General features: G+C 40.8%; 4 protein-coding genes across 5 annotated transcripts in view; 1 reads left to right on the top strand and 3 right to left on the bottom strand.

Moving 5' to 3' along the window:
• ASB11 (ankyrin repeat and SOCS box containing 11) overlaps nucleotides 1–1,917 on the bottom strand; it is a 43,520-nt gene extending 41,603 nt beyond the window's left edge. Inside the window, exon 1 of the mRNA XM_081565289.1 lies at nucleotides 313–1,917. The gene's annotated coding sequence lies outside the window, so the exon portion shown is untranslated. The remainder of the gene's footprint in view (nucleotides 1–312) is intronic.
• PIGA (phosphatidylinositol glycan anchor biosynthesis class A) lies at nucleotides 6–13,866 on the bottom strand. The gene is given in 8 exon segments (XM_081565284.1): nucleotides 6–2,335; nucleotides 5,506–5,712; nucleotides 5,880–6,012; nucleotides 6,719–6,851; nucleotides 8,506–8,530; nucleotides 8,533–8,603; nucleotides 11,095–11,874; nucleotides 13,811–13,866. Coding segments are annotated over 7 exon segments (1,554 nt in total). The 5' UTR covers nucleotides 11,813–11,874; nucleotides 13,811–13,866; the 3' UTR covers nucleotides 6–2,068.
• The window catches only part of LOC145536265 (uncharacterized), a 60,411-nt gene continuing 48,405 nt past the window's right edge, over nucleotides 12,077–24,082 (top strand). The window contains exons 1-2 of one of the 2 annotated variants that reach the window (XM_081565298.1): nucleotides 12,077–14,317; nucleotides 16,470–17,324. In XM_081565298.1, coding sequence (XP_081421424.1) covers nucleotides 13,474–13,995 — 522 coding nt within the window. In that variant the 5' untranslated portion in view covers nucleotides 12,077–13,473 and the 3' untranslated portion in view covers nucleotides 13,996–14,317; nucleotides 16,470–17,324. Of the gene's footprint in view, nucleotides 14,318–16,469; nucleotides 17,325–24,082 lie in introns of those variants that run through there. The other variant, XR_014075726.1, reaches the window with a different exon arrangement.
• Nucleotides 21,465–24,082, bottom strand: part of VEGFD (vascular endothelial growth factor D) — a 46,000-nt gene continuing 43,382 nt past the window's right edge. The window contains exons 6-7 of the mRNA XM_081565285.1: nucleotides 22,680–22,875; nucleotides 21,465–22,115 (exon numbers count right to left, since the gene is read on the bottom strand). Of these exons, the coding sequence (XP_081421411.1) occupies nucleotides 21,989–22,115; nucleotides 22,680–22,875 (323 nt within the window). The 3' untranslated portion in view covers nucleotides 21,465–21,988. The remainder of the gene's footprint in view (nucleotides 22,116–22,679; nucleotides 22,876–24,082) is intronic.

The following is a 24,082-nucleotide window of genomic DNA, read 5'->3' as shown; positions in this document are numbered from 1 at the left end:
AAATGTCAAAATGTCATTTTGGTCTTTATTTTTGGACAGGTAGCGTGTTTTTATAAATCAGTTTTACATGTGCTACTTTTTGCAACATCAAAAGAAACACAATATATTTTTCATATATTCCTTATCACTGCAAGTTCACTTTCAAATAAATGTTAAGTAGCAGGGTAGAACAATATGTTTCCACATATTGACCAGTGCAACACTGACAGTTACAATTAAGGTATTCAGGAAGCCTGAAAATTCAGATGTACTGGAACAAGCAAATTTACTTCCACTTATTAAAGGAAAAAATAAGGAAAATATGCAACTTACATATTTTTCATGCAAGAATGTTAAATCCTATTTCCATGTGAAATAAATGGCAGTTTAACAGTTAAATGATAATTTTGAAGAAAAAAAAGCTAAGAAAAAAATAAAACACAAGAAAAAACAGGAGTATGCCTTTAAAAATTAACAAACAGAATAAATCCAAATATTATATAGTTCCCCGCTTTATCATGAATACTGGCACTGTTTATTTCTTATTTATATGATTCAGTTTCTATGCCTAAAAATCCCAGTGAGATTGAATGGTTTGGGTCAGTCTGTTTTTCTTTAAAGAAAGAACCCCTAACTTCTAGATATTAAAAACTGTACTCTTGCATCTGTGTTTTAGTACAAAACACAAATATATTTCTTATGTTATCAGAGGCAACCAACTAACAGACATGTTAAGATACTTTTTTAAAAGTTCTGTGAATGTTGTCATTAAAAAAATCCTGTAAAGAATCACAATACTGCCAGCATCTAACTAGTGCGTCCACAGTGCCTCATTCTTGTGACTTCACAGTCCTTTATCACAAAAATTTATTCTAATAAGGAGTTCAAAGAATTAATAAGACACACCATGTGGATAATTTGGGGTTTAAAAACCCATGGCTCTGGGCAACAACGATTATAGTTAAAAACATCCATCCACAAAGAGACTGTGTTCCTAAAATTTTCAGACTCAACTGGCTACAAACATAACATTCTGGGGTCAAGACTTCTGCATACTGACAATACTTATCAGGCATCAGCTAGGCCACAAGTGAAGGGAGGTGACTTCTATCAAAGATCCAGGGTAGCAGCTGATTTTGAGATGGCACACCTCGTACATTCTGCTCGGAAAACACGAAGGCATTGACAGAGGACTAAATTATGCACTGAGAGACGTGAGGGTTTCTCTGCACTATCATCAACAGTGGGATCGGTCCCTACTATTTAAAAAGAAGCATTTTCAAACATACAACTGAAGACGAAGGCTTGACCTAAGAGAATGCATCCAACAGGATCAGAGAAGAACTCGGAGTATGCAGGCGATTTTTTCCTGGCATTAAAAACCATCAGCATTTTTGGCGTGGTGGATATCTTACCACTTCATGTCAAATATGACTATGACAAAGTGAGCCATTTATTTGAGTGATCAACAAGGAATGAATGCATCCCCTGGTTCCTAATGCAGGAAGCATCTAGTTCAACACGTGACAGGTGCTTCAAACAGGCTGGTTGCTGACAGCCCATTTTACTCAAGAAACCTGATTATATGGAACACTTACTGAGTGTACCAAATAAGTTACGAACATGACTTCAATGTCTAATAAACGTAGTATGAACATGACTTAAAAAATAGTTCATAGAGTTGTTGTAATTCCCTAAAGAAAACCTGTAAACATCTGGTGAATGTCTAATGGTAGAACATTTAAAACTGGTCAAAAAATGCCCAGGAAACATTTGGCCCTTCGGCACCCAAAGCTCCCAAAATATAACGTTAAAACATCTCTGCTAGAGGGATTTCAGTAGTCTGAAAAATTGCATACCTGAGTGGCTTCAATGCTCTCTTCCTAAATTTTAAATAAGTGCAAGGAGTTTCAACACTCAGGAATTGCATAAGTGTTTATCTTTCCTCAAAATAAAACATCGAATGATATAGAGGTAGCATAACTTACTAAATTAAGTTTAAAATGAAAAAGAAAAAAAGCAAGGTTATTTTCAATAGTCTTAACAGAACTATTACAAGTAATGAAAATCTCACAATTCAGGCTTTCTTCTACCTTGTTTTAGACAGCTCAGTATTCTCAGCCCCCCTTTTACTATAAGGATATCGATGAGTCCAGGCACCCTTTGGCCCTGTGGCATCTATTGCAACATCAATGCAAGAATCTGGAGTCACCAATCTCAGGAAAATGAGGAAGAGAAAGTTGAATACAGCCAACAGAGCAAAAATGCAGCCTGTCACGGGGCCACAGTGAGAGATGAGTCTGTCCAGCCGTTTGTCCATGGGTAACACAGCTTCTCCTGCCACTCGGTCGTACACCTGGTGGGAGAGAACCAAAAATGAGCACAACATCGCAGGCTGCAACAAAACGACGACCTGCACAGGTCAGAAGTGCTTTAGATGTAAACAGGAGGCACTTACATTTCACTGTTGTTACAGTAAAGATGTGATGAATGAAACTGCTTACACTAAGTACTGTCACTTGATTCACTTATGGAGTGCCTCCTCTGGTCAAATCACTGGGGTATATTTACCCTGGGACACCCAGATGACTCTACCATGGCTCCTGTGCCCTAGGGGATCCCCATCAATATTTAACCAACTAGGAGAATTCCAGTCCTGAGAAGCTGGAATGGCTTTTGGGGCCGCCTCTGTCGAGGCCATACTTAATTCAGCAGTGACTTCCAAAAGCAGGACTGGCCCTTTAAGACTCCTTGATTCAACTACCACCAGAGAGTTACAATCTATGGGTTCAGAGAGGCTCTTCTCTCCACAGCCATGAGAGGCTGAGTTGCTGTGCACAGGCAAGGAGAAAATAGAGACATTTCATGGATGCCAAACAAAAGGAGGGGAAAGGGATGGAGGAAATTTGGGTAGATGGGACAGGCCAAACACCGGCAAATAAAGTTCACTGCTGAGAATTGGTAGTAGATGGCTTGCTTTTTTAAAGAACTGCTAAGCACTAAACTCTGAAATATTAAAAAAAAAAAAAAAAAGCTCTCTGAAGTTACTTCAACCACATAAAAGGGGCCGGCCTTCGTGTTTTTTAACCGCACTTGGGCATTACTCGTGCTCATTCTCCCGTTATCAGATCTGTAAACTATCTCCTTTTGACCTCAGGAAAGTTCTGATGTGCAGAGCAAGTTCTAAAGGTCAATGGTCTCTGAAAGGTACGGGCTGTTTTTGTCTAGCTCCTCTACCCTGAGGACATTTGGAATACACTTTAGTTAGAATTATGTGGAGCACTTTCATACTGTTCACGGGGGTTCTCCTGGCAAGAACACTGGAGTGGTTTGCCATTTCCTCCTCCAGGAAATGGAGATGGTTAGATAGCATCACTGACTCAATGGACAGGAATTTAAGCCAACTTCAGGAGACAGTGAAGGACAGGGAAGCCAGGCATGCTGCAATCCACAGGGTCACAAAGTGGCAGACACAACTTAGCGACTGAACAACAAATGTCAAGCATTACACTGAGTGGTGAATTGTAACTGAAAAAGTATGTTTCCAGCACAAACGCCAATTTAATTTCTTGATTAATTTTTCTAAATAGCAGTTAAACTAAGGAGTTGAAAGGGATCAAACATCCTGTGTGAAACAGGTAGAATTAAAAGAGCAACTAGAAACTCACCCGTATGTCCACCTTTATTTCTAGGTCAGTTAACTTATGATCTCAAGTGACAAAATAATACTTTGCTACTATGGAGACAATGACAGACTTGACAATCCATTAGCGATAAGGATTCACTTTCTTCTTTGCATGTATACTATAAACCGTCATAGAGTGTAAAACTGAAAACAATACAGATGTTCTACTATTACTTTAAGCGTAACTGAAGGACACTTTGTGGTTTAAATAAAACCCTAATTCACTCCTTTAACATAGGCTGAAAAACTGTCACCATAGTTCTTTGCCCCTGAACTTGTTATGTATAATAGGGCCAACTTCTGAGGTTTACATGTTGATTCAAAAGGTAAGGCACAATTAGAGCTATGGTTCTCAGTCAGGGTGGGCCTAAGAAAATCTGCCTAACCAAATATCCCTGCCCACCACTCCCGAATTCTGCCCCTAACCCCCCACAAAGGGTCCTGTGAGAATCCAGCAGTGGCAGGGGCACAGGAAAACAGAATGAACAGAGCCTGACAGGGCTCCGGAGACAATTCTGCCACGCACTCCAAGCCAGCACTCAGTGCTGTGCCCCAAGTTCCACAGGAAAACAAGGAAATGTAGTTACTTCAAACTGGTGGAGTCACTGGTGGAGTTAACTTAGAAAATATCTCAGGGTTATTTCAGTCAAATCTGTTTGTTAGTGCAAATATCTCATGTTTCAATGGAAAATGTGTATGACAATTTTTGGAGAGTTTCATTGCACTTCCATTCAAATACGGGCTCACCTTATGTATGGGAATTTACAATTTAAGCCAGTTAAGACTCTGTAATGACTTAGAGGGGTTGAGTGGGAGGGAGCGGATATATGTATGCATATAGCTGAATTACTTTATTGTATAGCAGAAACTAACACAACATTGTAAAGCAATTATATTAAAAACAAACCACAAGAAAGCCTTTCTGCTTACTCAGCTCTATCTAGCTCCCAACTCTGGGCTAGAAACTAGTTGCTCCACTGAATACAGTAAGAGTACCCAGCACTATCTTCTCCAGGCTCCCAACCAACTGTCTTTCTGCAGTTTCCAAATACTAAGAAGCACAGCATTTCCATTCAGCTTGTCATGTTGTAATAAGAGGCAGGAGGCAGACAAAGCAATGAGAGGCAGTTAAACAAGGACGAAATTGAGTAGAATAACTGAAGTACCGACCTCAAAATAAGGAGGCATTTCCCACAACTGTACTCTCCCACCTAAGGACATTAACCTATTTCCTGCACCTGTCCTTTTGGAAATTCTCTACTGCTGCTTTCTATTTGTGATCCTACTACGTTTGTCATGTGCATTTGGAATTCTAACTTACTATGTTCCCCATCAGCCCAAAGATGCAAAAATCTTTCAGTAAAAAAAAAAAAATCACAGCAGCTAGCAAGAGCCACACAAGGTTTAGGAAGTAGCCTGAATTAAGTATTTGTAAGTTACAAAGTTGCCACAACTGGGCTAAGCAAAACCAGGTATTTTCTAATAGACCTATATGCTTTAGAATTATAAACAGCCTCAAGAAAATGTCTAAAAGTAGATTTTAATATTAGTTTTGCCTCTAATTGTTTTGACTTCTAGAAAAATCTGTAACTCTTATATGGCCAGTTTAATGAAAGGTCTAGATACTGCATTACTATTTTTCAGATGTCAAAGGCAATGATTTGACTAGAAACTTAGCCTAGTATATACAAAAGGAAGTCTCATTTGGAAAGAGACTTCATAAATTTAAGCAATAGAGCAGAAATGGTAAACCTATATAAAAGAAGTAAATGTGTATGTGAAACATCAGGTAAGAATTCCAGACACAATCTTCAAATACCCTTCTCTAGCACGTGACGTACTTTTTCAGTTCTCTCTGCAACGTTCCTCCAGGTGTAGAAAGTCTTTACAATGTTATGGATATTTTCTGGAGGTGGCAATGCTCCTGACTTCAGTTGGAAAATAGCTTTTTCCAATCCCTCACACAAAGATTTTACAGAAGGCTCACATAAAATGATAAGATTTTCTGGAAGTACTTCAGGAATTCCACCAACCCTGGTACTTACAACCTTAAAAAGAAAAACAAAACAAAACAAAAAATGTGATCCACCAGAATTCATCTCTCAGGTAAACAAGCAAAACCAACTTAAAAAAATGTAACAGACTGCAACTGATTATTTTTCAAAATACACATGCAGAAACCCCAACAATGTAATAAGCCCTCCAAGCTTTTTACCTGTAAACCACAACTGGCTGCCTCCACAATCGCCATGCAGAACGCTTCCGTAAGAGAAGTATTAAGAAAAATATGTCCTTGAACTAAGACATTTCTAACATCCTTGTGTTCTAAGGCTCCCAAGAGACGCACTCTGATTTTTGAAACAAGAGAAGAAAGAGAGGAGTAACAATCATGGTATAAAAGAAATACCATTCATAAGCTTCTACGGTTTTCCATCTCAAAAGACTGGTATCACCCAACTCTGATCTAAAAGTCGTATAAAACTGTTTGGTTAAAACTCATACAGCTATACATATTTCTAACTTTTGTCACAGATCAAATTTCATCCTCTCTAAAATTAGTTTGCATTTCATGAAAATATTAATACACTTTGATGTGTAAATGTTAAAGTATCATTTCTAAATAGGAAAATGTCTCTTTTAAACTGAGGCTTCACATGCACACAGCTCACATGTTATCTAAGTTAACAAGGAAGAGAAATGTTTGAATCTGTATGTGCAGAGCAATTTACATGATTTGGGCCAAGCTATTTAAATCACAACTCAGTATGGCTTGAGAATCTGCAAACATTTCCAATCAAAGTGGTTATTTTTTTGTGCATTCTTGGGTGCCCCAACCAGTGTCCCCTAAAGTCAAATAATACTGGCTAACAAAAAATTTATGAATACCCTATCTAGGGTTTCCCATTTATATAATTTTTTAAAATACGCTTTGCATTACTTTGTTTTATCAAGTACATATAGCAGAAGCAGCCCACTTAATGCAGGCATGAAACCAAAATCAAATTTAGGTAAAAGATATTTTCTCACCCAAGACAATATGGAATCCATCAATACCTGTCATGGAGCTGGTATCTTTCCCGTACTTCTTCCAAAATGATTCTCTTTGGTCCCTCTCCTCCAATTATGAATTTTAAATCAGGATATTTCTGACAGAGTTCAGGTATTATACCACTAAGTAAATCGGTCCCTGAAAACATAAAGTTGAATGTTGGAGATGTTAATTAAACTTAAAATTTTTATCAGAACTGAGAATCCACTCACTTTGAAAATTATTAGCTTACATAAGCAGACAAACAAATTCCCTTAACTTTTTCCTAGAATGGTGGAATCACTCACAAACTATAAGGGGTCCCCCAAGAATTCTGGAAGATATATACACGGACACCCATTGTTACCTTCTACCCACTCAGTTCGTGGACTATTCTGTTTTAATAGCATTCAAGTTATTCACCTGTGATTACACACCTGTGACTAAAAAAGGCATTAGAGGTAGCTAACATTTCAGTTAAATTTTTCTACAGAACAGGAGAGCTGACTGGAGATCTGGGTCTTGTTTCAGCCTTTGTACGAGCAAGGTCTTTGACAATGGGAAAGTTTCCTGATATAGAAAATGAAGAGACCACTGTACCTAAAGTCCAAAGTCTCTTTCAACCACAAAATTCTACTGAACTGTGATTCTACCTCCTACTATAGGAAAGGGCTAAGCAGCAAAACATAACTGCTGCCTCCGTTTTGTTGAGAATGCAGTTTGTACACAGGATTTTGCAGTGAACACTATGGTACTAGCAAAATTTATAATAATAGTCCATCTGAACCTGTGATAGCCCACTTGCCCCAAATGACAGTGGATGAAGGTGGCAGTACCTCACGTGCCAGATCATTACAGTCTATAGAACAAAAGGGTGTATCTTGGTCCTTTCTTTCCTTTTAATGAAATACTTTCTCATAATATGTAAATACAACTTCAGGTAATAAAAAGCAGCAAAGTAATTTATGCTCTACTAGTCTGAAAAGTGGCTATACAAAGAGACAGCAGTAGTGATGTTTGAGAATTTAGCTCATTAACAATGACAAACCATACACATTCAAAAGTAAATGTAAAATAAGTCAATTAAAGCTTAAAAAGTGCACACAGACACATACACAAGAACTGCACTTCAATGACTCTTCCCAAATATAGGCAGATTATTAAAAAGATGGTAGGAGAAATAACAAAGGTTCATTTTAATTAAATAATTCAAAGTAGGACTAAATAAACTCTGCTAGTATTTTCAAAATATGACTGCATTAGCAAACTCACATGTGGCATTTATGAATTATTAAACCTTCTCATTAAAATCTTAGCTATCTGTTTCAAGTGTATTATCAAGCACATCAACTGGATTTCTAGATAAACCAGACGTTTTACTGACTTCTAACAATCAGCCTCCTATAACTCCTTCCCCTCTCTCTTCTAATACAAAGATTAAGAATCCATTCTTTAAATGAAAAACAAAAACACAACATCTAGAATAATAATCGGAATTCCTAACAACAGCTAACATTTACTGAGTGCTCCCCACAAATAAAAAAATGCTCTGGTACCTCTACCAAGAGCCTAATGTAACGAAACACACAAAAGGACTTTCAACTGCCACATTCACACAAAATGGACAAGAAAATTTCTGATTCAAAGTTCTTCTAAAGCATAGTCTAACAGTATTTTAAAGAACTTTCTGAATCTATACCTAGGATAATGGCTGGGCTGAGGATAGAGGGAAAAGGAGACCTTAACTTGAGAAGAGCTCAACTCAGGCTGGTTATCTCTATTACTTACTGTGTAACCTGGGTGAGTTACTTACCCTCTCTGAGACTCGGTTTCTTTGTTACATGCAGGTAACATCTACACTACAGTTGGGAGGGTCAAGTGAGGTACTGTACCATGCACAGGCTTTACCAACTGCAGAATATAAATGTTTAAGTCATCATTACCACTAGAGCCAGAAGTGGGGCATGCCTGCACATGCACAGGAGACCCGTGAAACCCTGCTTAGGAGCAAAACAGGCTCAACAGGAGAGGAAAGAGGCCGGCCAGGAATCCTGGGAGGTAGGAACTTTGATTTATCCTCTTACTTAATACGTTCCAGTGGCCTTTGATATCTGGTCCAAATGAACACCTTCTAAAGAAATTAATTTATTAGTAATTAACAGGCCATTAACATAACCAACCACTTTGGGGCTACAGATATGGCTGTTCTGTCTTAGAATGTTTCTGGCAAATGGAGAGGGTTTGATAAATTTTTTTTTTTAAATTATTGAACTGAGAACAGGAAAGGCTATACCTGCTGTTGGTTAGCTCAGCTGGTTAAAATACCACAATTAGTGAGGTAAAGGTACCAGGTTCAATCTTCGAACAGGTAAGTTAATTCTGCTCTGATCCCTGACCATGTATGCATCATACGCTTTCTTAGCTGGCTATGTCACCAGGGTATAGTATTTGCTAAAAAACAAAACAGGCATAAACTCATCACCAATATCCCAAGAGGGATTGGAACACAGAATGCTGCTCCATTCACATCTTCTTCAAGTAAAGAATGAAAGCATGCCACTGCCTTCACCCCTCAAAACACAGTTCAGTGGTTTTCTCACCAACCTCGGTTTATCGGATTACCCCAGACTAAGACTCTCCATTCCTAAACCATTCTGACCAAGGCCCACATCTGCACTCCCCAGTGCACTGGGACACTTTGGATCCCACCGCTGAGCTGCATGCTTACCAGGAATCAGCTGCATTTCTCCACAAATCTGTTTGATGCCAACTGCACTTGTTACTCGGAGAAGGCACTGGCACCCCACTCCAGTACTCTTGCCTGGAAAATCCCATGGACGGAGGAGCCTGGTAGGCTGCAGTCCATGGGGTCGCTAAGAGTCGGACACGACTGAGCGACTTCACTTTCACTTTTCCCTTTCATGCACTGGAGAAGGAAATGGCAACCCACTCCAGTGTTCTTGCCTGGAGAATCCCAGGGATGGCGGAGCCTGGTGGGCTGCCGTCTATGGGGTCACACAGAGTCGGACACGACTGAAGCGACTTAGCAGCAGCAGCAGCACTTGTTACTGTATTTGGCTTACCTAATTAAATAGCACATAAACGGACAAAATGAGTTTCTGTGAAGCTAAGCTGAACAGTCTGCAACATTCAGTCAAGACATAGAAAAAGTCCTTGTCAGATCAGGGGGTATCCTGAACCACTGTGTAAGATCAAAAACAAATGAAAAATCCAGAGGTACATCACTTCACATGCCTTTAGGTTCTCATCACACATAAGAGACCCCAACTGGCAACTGTAAATTATGCTTCTTGAAGGTGACTGTGCAAGTAAGATGATTCAGCTCAAACCAGTGGACCAGTACTCTTAAGCCTACAGGCCTACATCTTATCATTGGCAATTCAGTGCATGGTAACAGTATTTTGAGTAAATTCAAATATTTAAAAGGGTGGTTACATATTATCTTTTTAACAATTCCCTACTTTTAGTGACAATTTTGATTGCTGACAATTGGTTTTCTGATACCATCCAGAAGACCATTTATGTTTTGAATAACCGGACTGCTTCAGACTTTCAGTCAGCGAGGCGGTGGTATCCATGAAATGCTGCAGAGGCACTGAAACCATCCTCTCTGAGCACAGCAGACCCTTCCCGAGTACTTTATAGGAGCCATCACTGAACCTCACAAGACTACCACTGCTGCTCTAATCACACAAAACGAAAAAAGTGAGACTCAGAGATGTGAAGTAGCTTGTCATTGATGACACAGCAGGATGGAACCAGGATAGGATTTTGGGCCACCTAATTCCCCTTTCTTCATAACTTACCTGCCAATACATTATTGTCTTATCTACACTGAAAGGAAATAAGCAAGCTACAGATATGGCAATGTGCAGAACAAGCTGACTGACTCTGAGTAAATGAATTAAAAACGACAGGAAAGCTATAAATCAAAACATTCATTAGGGTCATCCCTGAATCACATGGTTACAGCTGATATTAGTTTTCACCCTTGTGATTTTCTTAGCTTTCAAAATATCTGCAATGAAAATAAAGGGTTATGTGGTGTGCTGGGCCCTGTACTTCTCACTGTATATGTAGGGAAATTTTCAACAGACCCGAACTATTAAACAGCATCAGGTTATTGTTTTTTCTTTAACTATTAAAACATCAAAGGTAGGGGGTAAGGGTAGGAATAGTATTTACCACTGTTCCAGAAATTTCTCCTTTAGGATGTATAAAACATGTTAGACCCTTCTTTACTATATTTAACACATAAGTAGTTATAAAATAAAACCGTAAAACAAAATGAGAAGCCCAACAATCATTATAACAGATATTCAACAGCTTTCTACAAGGAAAAAAAGGCTGTGCAGTACAATTGTAGCTATCATTTCATTACCTTTTCTGTAAACAAGTCTGCTGACAACAACAATAGTTATTATACTATCATGCCTTCTAAATGGGTCTGGAGTGAAGTCAGTAGGATCTACGGCATTAGGAATGACGGACACTATTTCAGGATTCAGTGCTGCTCTTAGCACAGTGTTTTCCTTACTAGTGTAAGAGACACAAATTATGTGGTTTGTGTCACAAAGAGACACAGTTAGAAGCTTGTTTGTAAGCACCGAGCTGACATCAGCAAATCCGAAAAGGGAATGGTCCGTGAAGACTGTCTGGAGGCCCATTGTCTTGGCGTGGAAGAGGGCATCATGGGCCATGGCAGAAAAGGAGCTATGTGAATGGATTATCGTGACTCTCTCCCGAACAAATATGTACCTGAGCAATGGCAGACTGTGAAAGAGGGTCGTGGCTGTAGATTGGTTGTACATGACTTTCAGAGGCAAGTAATAGACTTTGAGGCCATTAGTGAGGTAACGGATGCCTTTGCGATTTCCGTAAGCGTGGGTGACAATTATGACCTTGTGCCCTCTTTCAATCAGGCACTGAGAGAGCTGGTAAATGTGACTTTCCACGCCTCCCATGTTTGGGTAGAAAAAGTCCGACACCATGCATATACTATGGGTACAGGTCCTAAATGTGGAAAGACTTCCAGGGATGACACGGGAGAGTGATGCCGAGGAAGGCTGGCCACGCCCACCTCTTCCTCTATAGGCCATGCTGAGATGGTTTAGGCATTAGTCCTTAGAGCAACCCAGTTAAGACAGGTGTCCTCTAGTACCTGAAAGAGAGAGTAGATAGGATCTCAGCTCAGAGACAAAATGCATTCCGCACTCCAAATCCAGACATACATATTGTTTTAATGTTAATGTAAATCTGTTAGCTCTCTCCCTAGAAATAAAATATACAATGTATTCACGCATTTGACAGCATTTACTTGCTTACCATTTACTGTGGGCCATACAACAAAACTAGACTCTGCAATGGTCCTCATATCTTAACTTTGATCTAAGAATACCACTACACATAATTTTAAATAATTTTTGTTACCAAAGTCTAATAATACTTTGCCATACTAACCAAGCAGTTTATCCAGACAAGGAGACATGCAACTCTTTACAGAAAAGGCTTGTTAACCTCACTTCAGAGCTTAAGCCATTGACTCAATGAATCCCATCAAGTTCGCTAGTATTAACTCTGTGGTTTACACTAAAATATATCCAGAGTAAGAACTGTCTTTTGAGAGTAACTTTTTAAAGTATCACTTGTAGCACATGCCAGACCTCATTTTCCCCTTCCTTATTCAAAAATGGTGATAATCAAACCGTCCCTTTCATTTCTTAAAACTTTCAGTTACGTACATCTTCCCTCCACGAATGACCCTTTCTTCAGTTCGGAATCTAAAGATAAAAACTAGAGATGGGCTGGATCTGGGGCCATTTTCTACATCTGAGGTAGGAAATGTTCAGCTAAGGGGTCCCCGAGATCATCAGTGCAAAATGTCCACTAAATATTCAATATGACTACAGATTCTTAGACTTTTTAACGCTAAAGAGAAAGCAAGTGAAACTCATTCGCAACTTTTACAAATGAGATTTCCATGCCTCCAGAAACTCAACTACACAATGGGAAGCCATTCTAAAGATCTGAGTTTCTGACTCACCACAAACTCAGAAAATGCAAAGCAACAGCTTGTGCAAAGTCTATTCTCTCCAACAAAGTCATCTTTATTTTAAACACAGTCTCAGAAATACTCCGTAAGTGTTTGTTTAGCTGAATTTACTAGTTAAGATTCAATATTACCAAATCAAGAGATAAGCTTGTACTGTTAAGTAGCTTCAATAACGTTTTCTTACTGTGGTTTCTCACTTAAACCTGAATTTCCAGTTCCATTCAATTTAAAACGATGAATGATAACGAAAGCAGTGAGTAAAGCACCAAATGAAATCATTTAAAGTTCTGTCATTAACCTGCAATGTTCTGTGAGCAATCTGCCTATGAGGGTATCACGCCTAACACCTTCATGGCGTAAAAGCGTAACAAACGGTACAAGCACAAAATCTTACAGATTTTAAAGCTGAAAAGAAGCTTAGAGATATAGTGAAACAACTCTCTAATTTTCCAAATGACAAGTTGAGCGATCTGTCCAAGGTCCCCACTCAGCCACTTAAGTGGCAAATACGAGATGGCCGTAAAATCCACAGCCACAGTCAATGAGTCCCTGGACAGTCATTATCAGCAGACTTCTGGGAAGCCTTAGAGTGACCCGGGGGTGGGGGGAGGATTGGGGTCAAGAGGACGATGTTTCCAACCCACCCCCTGGGCGCCGTCCCAGCTTCACTTTCTGAGGTCGCTGGAGAGCGCCAGGGCCAAGGAAGAGATGACTCCGCCTCAGTCAGCGACCCCGCCGCCATCAGGCGGGGTCTCGCCAGGACCCAAGGGAGGAAGACGGCCAGAAAGTGAGCAGGAAACAGAGGCTGAGGGTCCCGGAGCCGTTCGTCCCGCCCGCCTCAGCCGACAGGGAACTGGCTACAGTGCGGCCGCCTCAGCGCACCCTCAGCCGCACTGGACTCCCGAGCCACTAGACCCCGAACCCTGTGCCTCAAGCCGGGTCGGCTTCGCCCCCTCCATCACCAGCTATGCTCTCCTGAGAATAGCCCACTCCCATTTGGAAGATGAAGAGAGGACCGGCGACGGGAAGTCAGACGCGTACTTACCGGCAAGTCCCATGGCCGCCAGTGTCCGGACCTCCCGCGGCTGCAGCCGGAGTCCCACCCAGCAGCTCCAAGGCACCAATCAAGGGCGTCCGCGCGCGAGCGTCGCACCTACAGGACAGCCAATCAAAAAGAGGAAGTGGAATCACGCGCAGGAGCGACTCCCCACCCATCAGCGTGCGATATAGCGTCAGCGCGCGCCTACACGTGTCACCACGATGTTCCGGAAGACTTGTTTTCTCTGTATTGAAAGCAGTAATGCTCGGTTTAACCTTTTATGTGAATTCTTAATGTTGCGATTCTCTAAAAATCGGCCTTGATCTCTTGCTACACAGGCAACCTACCAGGACTCTTCAACCGAGTAAAACCAGCACTCCCCAGCGTGCCTCGCAGCGACCCATTGGCGCTCCTGGGAGTTGTAGTCCCGTGGCCTTTGGAGGCGAATCCGAACTTAGAAAACTCACTCCCAGGATGCACCGCACGTCTAACCCGAATCTTGCGGATGGTCAGGTGAGGTCGCGCCGTGGTTGCCTAGATACAGTGTCTCTTTTCTGGACGCCTGTTCTCTCTGGCTTCCGGTTGGAGAGACCTTGGACTGGGAGGGCTACAGAAAGCTGGGGCCTAGTTGCATTTTGTTTGTTGTTTATCATCTCTGCTACAGAAGCTCCGCCAGGTTTTTACCACTCTGGTAGGATTGCCTGATGTAGTGAGTAAAAGACACAAAAAGTCAAAGTTTTTAATAATTTGAATTTCAGATAAACAAATAATGTTTATGTAAGTATGTTCCGAATATAGGGGACTTTACTAAAAAGTTATTCTCGTTTATCTGAAATTCAAAAGTTAACTGGGCATCTTGCATTTTATGTGGCAACTCTCCACTCTGGAGAAAAAAAATCTGAGACCTGAAATAGTAACTCCCACTCAGACTGGTTCAGCAGGCCATGGTGGTGCTTGGCCAAAAAGCTAATGAATCAGTGGGAGTAGTCGGATGATCATCCATCCACTCCTCACCGTTGGTACATGGAGTTCCCACCCGAGGAAATGCCTTCCTGAGCACCATCACCACCGTCGTTACCAGCACTCATCTTAAGCCTGTAGAAAGGCTATTCATCCCTGAAGATTTCACCTCCTTTCCCAAATCTGTAGAGGGAATTAAATCCTCCCTCTTTTGTATTTTGACAGTACTTTGGCTATATGCTGGTATAACATTTATCAGGTGATACTCAAATTGTTTGCCTGTCCTCCTGCCCCACCCCTCCACCTGGCCTTCTTCCTCAGCCTGATCCTTGGAGACTTGTGTCTTCTTGGGATCTCACATGGACTTCTTTCTGAAAATTGGCATTTATATTTGCTTGTTGGTAAGCAGAGGCAAGGTCTGCTCCTGGTACTAGAAATCGAGTAAGTTTTAGTTGTATTAATGAATTTATTTATTCAATGCCTGCACAATTTCTGACACATATGTATACCCGATTGAATGTATTGAAGAACTGACTCATTGGAAAAGACCCTGATGCTGGGAAAGATTGAAGGCTGGAGGAAAAGGGGAAGACAGAGGATGAGATGGTTGGATGTCATCACTGACTCGATGGACATGAGTTTGAGTAAACTCCAGGAGTTGGTGATGGACAGGGAGGCCTGGCATGCTGCAGTCCATGGTGTTGTAAAGAGTCAGACACGACTGAGCGACTGAACTGACTGACTGACTGAATGTATTGAAAAAATTCCAAGAGGTGTACCTTAAAAAGTACAGGGAACTGATATAATTCATAGAGCACTTTGGCTGTAGACTTTGAAATGTATTAATGATTTAACTTTAATGAATAAGGCTCAAGTGGGAATAGACATTCTGCTCTGTGTTTATATTGAAGCATCAGAGAATAAAAGTTATGGAAGACTCAAGGATACTTATGCAAGCTTAATAATTTGCAGTTGGTTTCCCAGATAAGACCAAAAGTACCAGGTGGTACAGCATTGTTTTGGTCTTCATTTTCATATCTGCAATAGGTAGTGAGACAATAGGCTTCCCTGGTGGCTCAATGGTAAAGAATCAGTCTGCCACTGCAGGAGACATGGGTTCTATCCCTGGGTTGGGAAGATCCCCTGGAGAAGGAAATGGCAACCCACTCCAGGATTCTTGCCTGGGAAATCCCATGAACACAGGAGCCTGGCGGGCTACAATCCATGGGGTCGCAAAAGAGTCGGACATGACTTAGCCACTAAGCAACAACAATCAAGACAATAACTATTGGATAGAAATCTTGGAACATATAACTGAAGGTTAATCCTCATTTGTTGATCTCCTGGCTTGCCACTGCCATAGTTCTTATTACAATGTTGTTGTTCAATCACTAAGTCTTGTCTGACTCTTTGCGACCCCATGGACTGAAGCACACTAGGCTTCCCTGTCCTCTGTCTCCTGGAGTTTGCTCAAATTCATGCCCATTGAGTCGGTAATGCTGTCTAACCATCTCATCCTCTGCCTCCCTCTTCTCCTTTTGCCTTCAATCTTTCTCAGCATCAGGATCTTTTCCAATGAGTCAGCTCTTTGCATCAGGTGGTCAAAGGATTGGAGCTTCAGCATCAGTCCTTCTAATGAATATTCAGGGTTGATTTCCTTTAGGATTGATTTCCTTTAGGATTGACTAGTTTGATCTTCTTGCAGTTCAAGGGACTCTCAAGAGTCTTCTCCAGCACCACAATTCAAAAGCATCAATTCTTCAGCACTCAGCCTTCTTTATGGTCCAACTTTCATATCCATACACGACTGCTGGAAAAACCATAGCTTTGACTATACGGACCTTTGTCGGCAAAGTGATGGCAATTGTACTGTGAATCTTCTAAGATCCTGATGCCAATCAATACTCCTTCAAAAAAACTTGAGTTATTTTCAAAGGAGAATAAATATTTTCTATGTTTATCATCAAACATTTACCGAGTGCCTACTCTGTAAAAGGTTTTGTGGGGAATACAAGGAATATTAAACATAGTGTGTTTTTAAAACTTTTCATCTTTTTTCAGCTTTTATATACCTTTCATCAATGGTAAAAAGCAATCCACTTTTCTTGAAAGGTTCTTTGTATTTTAAATACTGTAGAATAGGCTGAGCTTTATAAACAGATATTAATAAAGGCATGCTGTTGCCAAGTCCCTGTGGCAGAGGGGGTTGAGAAACCTTCAGGCTGTGCCAGTAAAGTTTACAGTTCCAACAAAGTCGAAAAACACTGAACATCATGTTCATCTCTGATCTAGGCACTTAACATTAAAAGGCAAATAAATCATGATTCCGTACACGCTTCACCATCTCACATGGGTTGAGACTCCATTTTTAGTCAGTTAAACCTTAAGCAAAGGTCATCATTAAAGGCTATTTTCTAAAAGGCAAGAAAAGTTGTAGCAGCAGGATGAAGAAGCTGTAAATCTGGGAATAATTCTAATTATAGTGTTCTGCCTAAATGTATGGCATCAGGGTATGCCTTTAGAGAATTTTTGTATAAACCAATAAATTAGACTAAAATACTTTCATGCAGTGGCTTCTGATTGCACATAATAGAATGTGAGATCAATCAGTACCAGTGGTAGTATAAAATGACCTATAAGTGTAGAAGGTATAAAATAAAAGTAGATATCATCTTCCTTTGAAATTCAACCCTTTGCAAGTTCATATGTAAATGAGCTCTTGGACAATTTTGGAGTGGGAAGGCAACGCATCTGGATTGAGAATCCGCTATCTATGTACAAGGCAAGGAAAAATTGCTGCTGCTGCTGCTGCTAAGTTGCTTCAGTCGTGTCCGACTCTGTGTGACCCCATAGACGGCAGCCCACCAGGCTCCGCCGTCCCTGGGGCATGCGCTTTATCCCCAAGAAACCAAAACAGAGTTAAGGAATATGTAAATATCTATGATAAAATGTGAGAGGTGATAAATACCACAAAAGAAATACAAGAAACATACTGGGAGTTCAGAGTATTTCTGGCTGCCAGTGGAAGTAAAAAGTGCTCATGCAACTGCTGGGAGCAAGATTATTCCAAGTAGAACGTGACCAAGGTACAGAGACAGGCATTGACTGGCCAGTGAATGCTGTTGTATAACTCCATAGGGGAAGAGAAGGGAAAGGGTTCATATAGGAGAAAGGTATTTCCAGGGAAGGCTGGAACAGACTGATAGAGGATCTTACTAAGGGAAAAGAACTTGATGTTGAGCCAGATTTACAGCCAAGATGACATTTTCAATTAATATTTTGAGACTCCTCTCTTCTCACTGAGCTTCAAAAAGAAAAATAGATAAATGAGAAAATTCACATTATAGCTGTGGGTAAAAGAAGATCCTCAACATTTCCATGTATCAGAAACAGAATCAAAATGCAGAACAGTGATCAGAACAAAGACAACACAGGTCCTGGGCTCTGTATGTGGAAACCGGAAGACACTGACCAGAGCTCAGCTCTTGTAGAACAATAGAGACTAACAGGTCTCTGTGTGTGGCTGTAGACAGGAACCAACCCTGTGGGAGACTGTGACATGGTAGCCTTCAGTGAACCATTTTCCTATATTTGCACCCTTGTCTAACCTCCTCCCACATCAACTCTATGCTTGGCCATGTGACTCACTTGGCCAGTGGGACATCAGTAAAAGAGATATAGCAGAAGCTCAATAAGTGCGTACACACTGGGGTATGTCCTGTTGGAAGCTCTCTTGAAAGTTGATGGCTATGCTGTGAAGAAGCTCAGGTAAGATACTGAATCATGAAAACCCCCTGGAGAGAGCCCTGGAGAATTAGAGTTCATATTGGCCATTCCAGTGGTAGATGAGTTTCCATTCACTGGTCACAGAATCCATACTATACTTCATTATCAACTAAATAATTATTAGGGACCTACTATATACAGGACATTGTTCCCACGAAACATTCAGTTCAGTTCAGTTCAGTCACTCAGTCATGTCCGACTCTTTGCAACCCCATGGACTGCAACACACCAGGCTTCCCTGTCCATCACCAACTCCCAGAGCCTACTCAAACTCCTGTCCATCACATCGGTAACGCCATCCAACCATCTCATCCTCTGTAATCCCATTTTCCTCCTGCCTTCAATCTTTCCCAGCATCAAGGTCTTTTCCAATGAGTCGGTTCTTCACATCAGGTGGCCAAAGTATTGGAGTTTCAGCTTCAGCATCAGTCCTTCCAATGAATATTCAAGACTGATTTTCTTTAGGATGGACTGGTTGCATCTCCTTGCAGTCCAAGGGACTCTCAAGAGTCTTTTCCAACACCACAGTAAAAAAGCATCAATTCTTCGGCACTCAGCTTCCTTTATAGTCCAAATCTCACATCCATACATGACTACTGGAAAAACCATAGCCTTGACTAGACGGACCTTTGTTGGTAAAGTAATGTAAAGTAACATGAAACATTAGGAGTAAATTAAACAAAGTCCACCTCTTGTTGAGCAAATTACCAAATCCATTAAGCTCACAATTTTCATCCAACCCTTTCCTTAAATGCCTTTAAAATGGATTATTTGTGTCATCTCCTTTATCAGGTATCTCAGGCAGTATTTTAGTCTCATCCAGCTCTGAACATTATGCTGTCTAATCTGTTTCCATCTCCAAAGGGCCTCCCACCACACTGCTATAGTCACAGATTTACGATCTGTGCTGTCCTATTAATGCATTTTCTGGCCCTGTGGCTCAGATGATCAGGGGCATCATGCATCACTGGCATTTACTATGTTTGCTTTAAGCTCTCTGGGCTTTCTCACATATTTTTATTTTGCAACACAATTTTACAAGTTGAAAAATTGCAGCTCACATTCCAAAGCTATTAGTATGACAAATATTCCTGTACAATGACCAGTGCACTCTAATAAGGCAAAAGGCCAGTTCCCCCACCTCTGCCCTAAGGACCAGCTCCACCCCAGCCCAGATCCTGTCTCAGAGATCCAAGTGTAAGTCTCTTGGTGGTTATTGTGGAAAGTTGGGGAGAAATCAGGGGGGATGGGTTTTGGAAGTAGAAAGCCAGATCTCCCATAGTTTTGTCCAGAATCCCCTATAATATCTCCATCTAAATGGCAATTAGGAAGCCAGAGCCACTAACCAAAATGTGATTTGGGGCAGATCCAGGAATCCAGTATAAGCCAAGAATTTTGCTCACAGTCATGTTTCTCTTTTGGGAAATAATCCCTTTAATGGGTCAAGGTCATTGTATTTTTCAAATTGTTTTCATTTATGGAATGAATTAACAACTCTCAGATACAGGTAGATGAGATTATCTACCTGTTTAGCCCGAGAGGAAACAGGTGCCATGAGGTTGCTTGGCCTCATAATGCAATTAATTGGCAGAGCTCATCCTTCAGTTCAGATCTTTTCTTCTGTGAGCTTCGACCTCTCTTTTTCTCCAGTGAAGATGAGCAGAGTGATTCCTTTAATTCTGCAGTGTCCCTGGACCATCTGCTGCCCCAGATCTCAAGGGAATTTAAGGGACTACTACTGAGGAGAGAGTTGTAGAACCTGGATGAAGGGACAAAGCAAGAAATTGAATCCTAATATAGTTAAGAAACCAAGTTACCTGTGAATCCTGTCAGAAGCCTGAGAATCAAATAGTACGCCTCGAAGAAAGAAGGCACATTGACATAAAGGTCGTAAAATGTGGACAAGAAGAACAGTGACAGGAGAGGAGTGATTGGACCAACACCAGTGATGATGAGGCCAAGGATGGGAGCATTCAGGAACTGCTTAGGAGCCCTGAGAGAGGAAGGGCAGGCAGTTGAAACCAGGATCCAACAATTCTATCGTTCGGCTCCAGGAGAAGCAAAAGGAATTTTTGCTGTACTTGTTTATTGCTCTCTGTTTCCTTATTATTGTACTGCTCCACCCTGAGAAACTTGGCTTACACAAGTTTGATCAGGACACAGTTTCCAGTTGTAAGGAGGTCACAGCGTAGTGGGGAGATAACATGAACACAACTATTTATGAAAGTGTGCAATAAATGTTGTAATAGATTGTGTGTATGTGCATCTATCTACCTACCTATGCAAGAAGCTTGAGAGAACCTCAGTTTTTAAGTTATTTGGCTAAAAAGCTTAGTTCTGCTAAAGCTGCTAAATTCCCTCTGTTAAACCACATTTTTCAGTCAAGTCTGTGCCATCAACAAGTTATTTGTGGGAGCGTTTGGGGAAAAAAAGCAAAGGAAGAAGGCTTGTGCTTCCTTCCTGGGTAGCTGTGGAACAGAGAGCAGAATCATGTGGCTGCGAGAATTGAAATAGGAATAAGACTGAGAGTCGAGTAAATGCGGAAACGCGGAGCTGGGGGTGGCTGGGGGAAACATGCACCCCCAGAGCTGCCAGCGCCGCCGTCAGTGGGCTCTCCTCTCCTCCTTCAGGTCAAGTTCAACTGGAGGTCAAGTCAAGGCAATCTGAATCTCAAAGCCAAGGCTGAAGTTCAGCTGATGTTTGAGTCACATTTATTCAACCTTGTTTAGAATCTTCAACCTTCTGAGAGCTATTCCTTTGGTTTCCTAAAACTGGAACCTAGTTTTAGTGTGTTCATGTCTCTCCCACATCCCCCACTTCGGAATTCCTTTCTCTCTTTAAACTATTTTTTTTTCTTTAGCATAAAATTTACAGCAGTAAATTTACAGCATATTAATTAACACACAAAATTCTCTGGCTTGAATAAATGTGTTTATTTTCTTTAAATACACTTAAATATAAAACAACAGACAGTAGTTTGGTAAACTCAAAACTACAAGCTGGACAGTAATCAGATAATCAGTGCTGATCATACACATCAAGATCTGCGTAAGAAGGAATCAAAATAGTTCACAAGAGAGTTGCAATTAGCAAATTATGCAAATTATGCAGATTGCCTCATCTGCTCTGAGTAATCAATCACATGGTACCTGTCACTCCATGATGATCAAACTTTTTTCACTCACCAAAAAAAGGGGAGAGGGTAAGGGAGATTTCTTCCTCTCCATTCCCCGGTGTGCAGAGCATCTTCTGTTAGAAGACATCTGGCTGTGAGCCAGGGAATCCTCAGCTGTTGTTTAATGGAAGGTCGGTCGGGATTCACCGTGGTACTATGTAAAACGGATTTTTTTTTCCTAACACCTGGAATAGTGACAGCAACTTGGCAAAGCAGCATGCTGTTTAAATGACATGGATAGGGAACTGGGGATCAAGGCTAACTCAAGGATTTTCTCGATCGTGGAGCCCATAGGTGGCCCTTTTCTCCTTTGGAAAGCGGCAATGCTTTGGACATGCCAGTTTTCCATTTGCACAGGTTCTGGGGTGAAAGGGGCATCTGTCCTCACAGCTGTTACAAAAGAAGATAAACATGAGAATTCAGAATCAAGGACTAAATTCTAAGGAAAAACTCTGTTCTGATTTGATTATATTTTCAGAGTAAATTTTCCAGATCCATATGTAGGATGTCAACATAAAACCGTGGCTGGTTATCCCACATGGTTATTAAAGCACAACTGCTAACTTCTACACATTCTATTCATCAGTAAATTTCTTGTTATATAAACCCAATGGCATCCCCTTCCTCAAAGGAAAAAATAAACATATGTCGATCTATATTAAGAGAGAGACTAAGCTAAAGAGTCAGCTGATCTGAAATAATTGTGTATATGTCATCAACTTTAGTTTTTGCTAAAGATCCATAAGCCAGCTACAGCAGACAGAATTTTCTTGATTTCACAATTAATCATCACTCTATATGCTTACTTAGTTGCCAAACCTCTGTTTTATTATGAAAAAGGGGGCTTGGCACTGAAGAATAAAACTGGCTTAATAAGGAATCTCACTGAATCTAAATAGTATTTACATTAAATGTCAATGGGTCAAATATAGGCAAAAGTGAAAAGCCACTCACCTGCAAGTGTCTGGGTGAAATATCTTGTGCTTCTGGCAGCAGCTCTCCGGACTTTCTCTGCACTCAATGCAGCTGCAGTTTTCTGGGTGCTGGATGAGATCTCTGGGACATGGCGTTTTACAGACACACTCACAACGATCTTCATCAAACTTCATGTGCTGACCACAGAGAGCCTGTTCCTGGAGGTGAGTGTGATCTAAACCAAAACAGAAAAGTGTTGGGTCAAATAGCTGTGGCAGGGAGAATGGGATCACCAAAGGTGGTTGTATTCATTACATCATTGTAAAGTAGCTTGGATTCACCCAATCTCCTTTTTTGTAGATTTTTGCCCTTAATATTTTCACAGAATGAAGGAGATTCACCTCTGATTTCACAATACTAATACAGAATTCACATGTTCTCTTTAGTTTTTCATGAAAATGTTGTAAGCTGAATATTTTGGTAAGATTTTTTATGTTTTAAGATTAAGATTTTTTAAGATGTCACAACTAGGTTGTGACTAGTTGAAAAAAGCAACCTTGCAAAACCAAATATTAGTCATAAAATACAGGATGTCTAAGGAGTATGAGTCTACTCCTTCCTAGTTTTAGGTGAAGAATAAAAGGAGAGAACAGAAATACTAGGACATTGTAGAAATACACCTCAGACCTTCCAGGCTATGGGTAGGTGTATTTCCTCACTGCAGGTCATAACTCTAATATAAAAAATATAACATGACAATGTACTTTGATTCCACAGACATCTGTTGGAAGATACAGTTGGCTCAGAGAGGAGGGGCTGAGAAGTTTTTGACACACTTAGCTAACAGCTGTTTCTAGAAAACGTACAAAACAATTGGATAATTAGTATTCCACCTCCAATTCTGATCAAGTTGAAATTCATTGGAAGAGACAGAAGCTTTAGAAGAATTTGAAAATGTCACATTAGTATTCTTGAAAGGCTTGGAGGAAAGTTGTTTAGTTTCTTCCCCAAACCTGCTTCTCTCCCACTTTGTCAATATTTGGTCATTGTTGTTCAGTTGCTAAGTTGTCTGACTCTTTGCAACTCCATGAACTGCAGCATGCCAGGCTGTCGTGTCCTTTACTATCTCCCGGAGTTTGTTCCTATTCAGTGATGCCATCCAACCACCTCATCCTGTGTCACCCCCTTCTCATCCTTCCCTCAGTCTTTCCCAGCATCTGGGTCTTTTCCAATGAGTTGGCTCTTCGCATCAGGTGGCTACAGGATTGGAGCTTCGGCTTCAGCATCAGTCCTTCCAGTGAATATTCAGGGTTGGTTTCCTTTGGGATTGACTGGTTTGATCTTGCAGTCCAAGGGACCCTCAAGAGTCTTTTCTAGCACCACAATTCGAAGGCATCAATTCTTTGGCGCTCAGCCTTCTTTATGGTCCAACTCTCACATCT

This window comes from Giraffa tippelskirchi, chromosome X (assembly GCF_054371585.1).
Source record: "Giraffa tippelskirchi isolate mGirTip1 chromosome X, T2T-mGirTip1v1.2.pri, whole genome shotgun sequence".
Classification (NCBI taxonomy): domain Eukaryota; kingdom Metazoa; phylum Chordata; class Mammalia; order Artiodactyla; family Giraffidae; genus Giraffa; species Giraffa tippelskirchi.
Note: the sequence above shows the minus strand (reverse complement) of the source record. Positions and strands in the feature narration are given on the sequence as shown.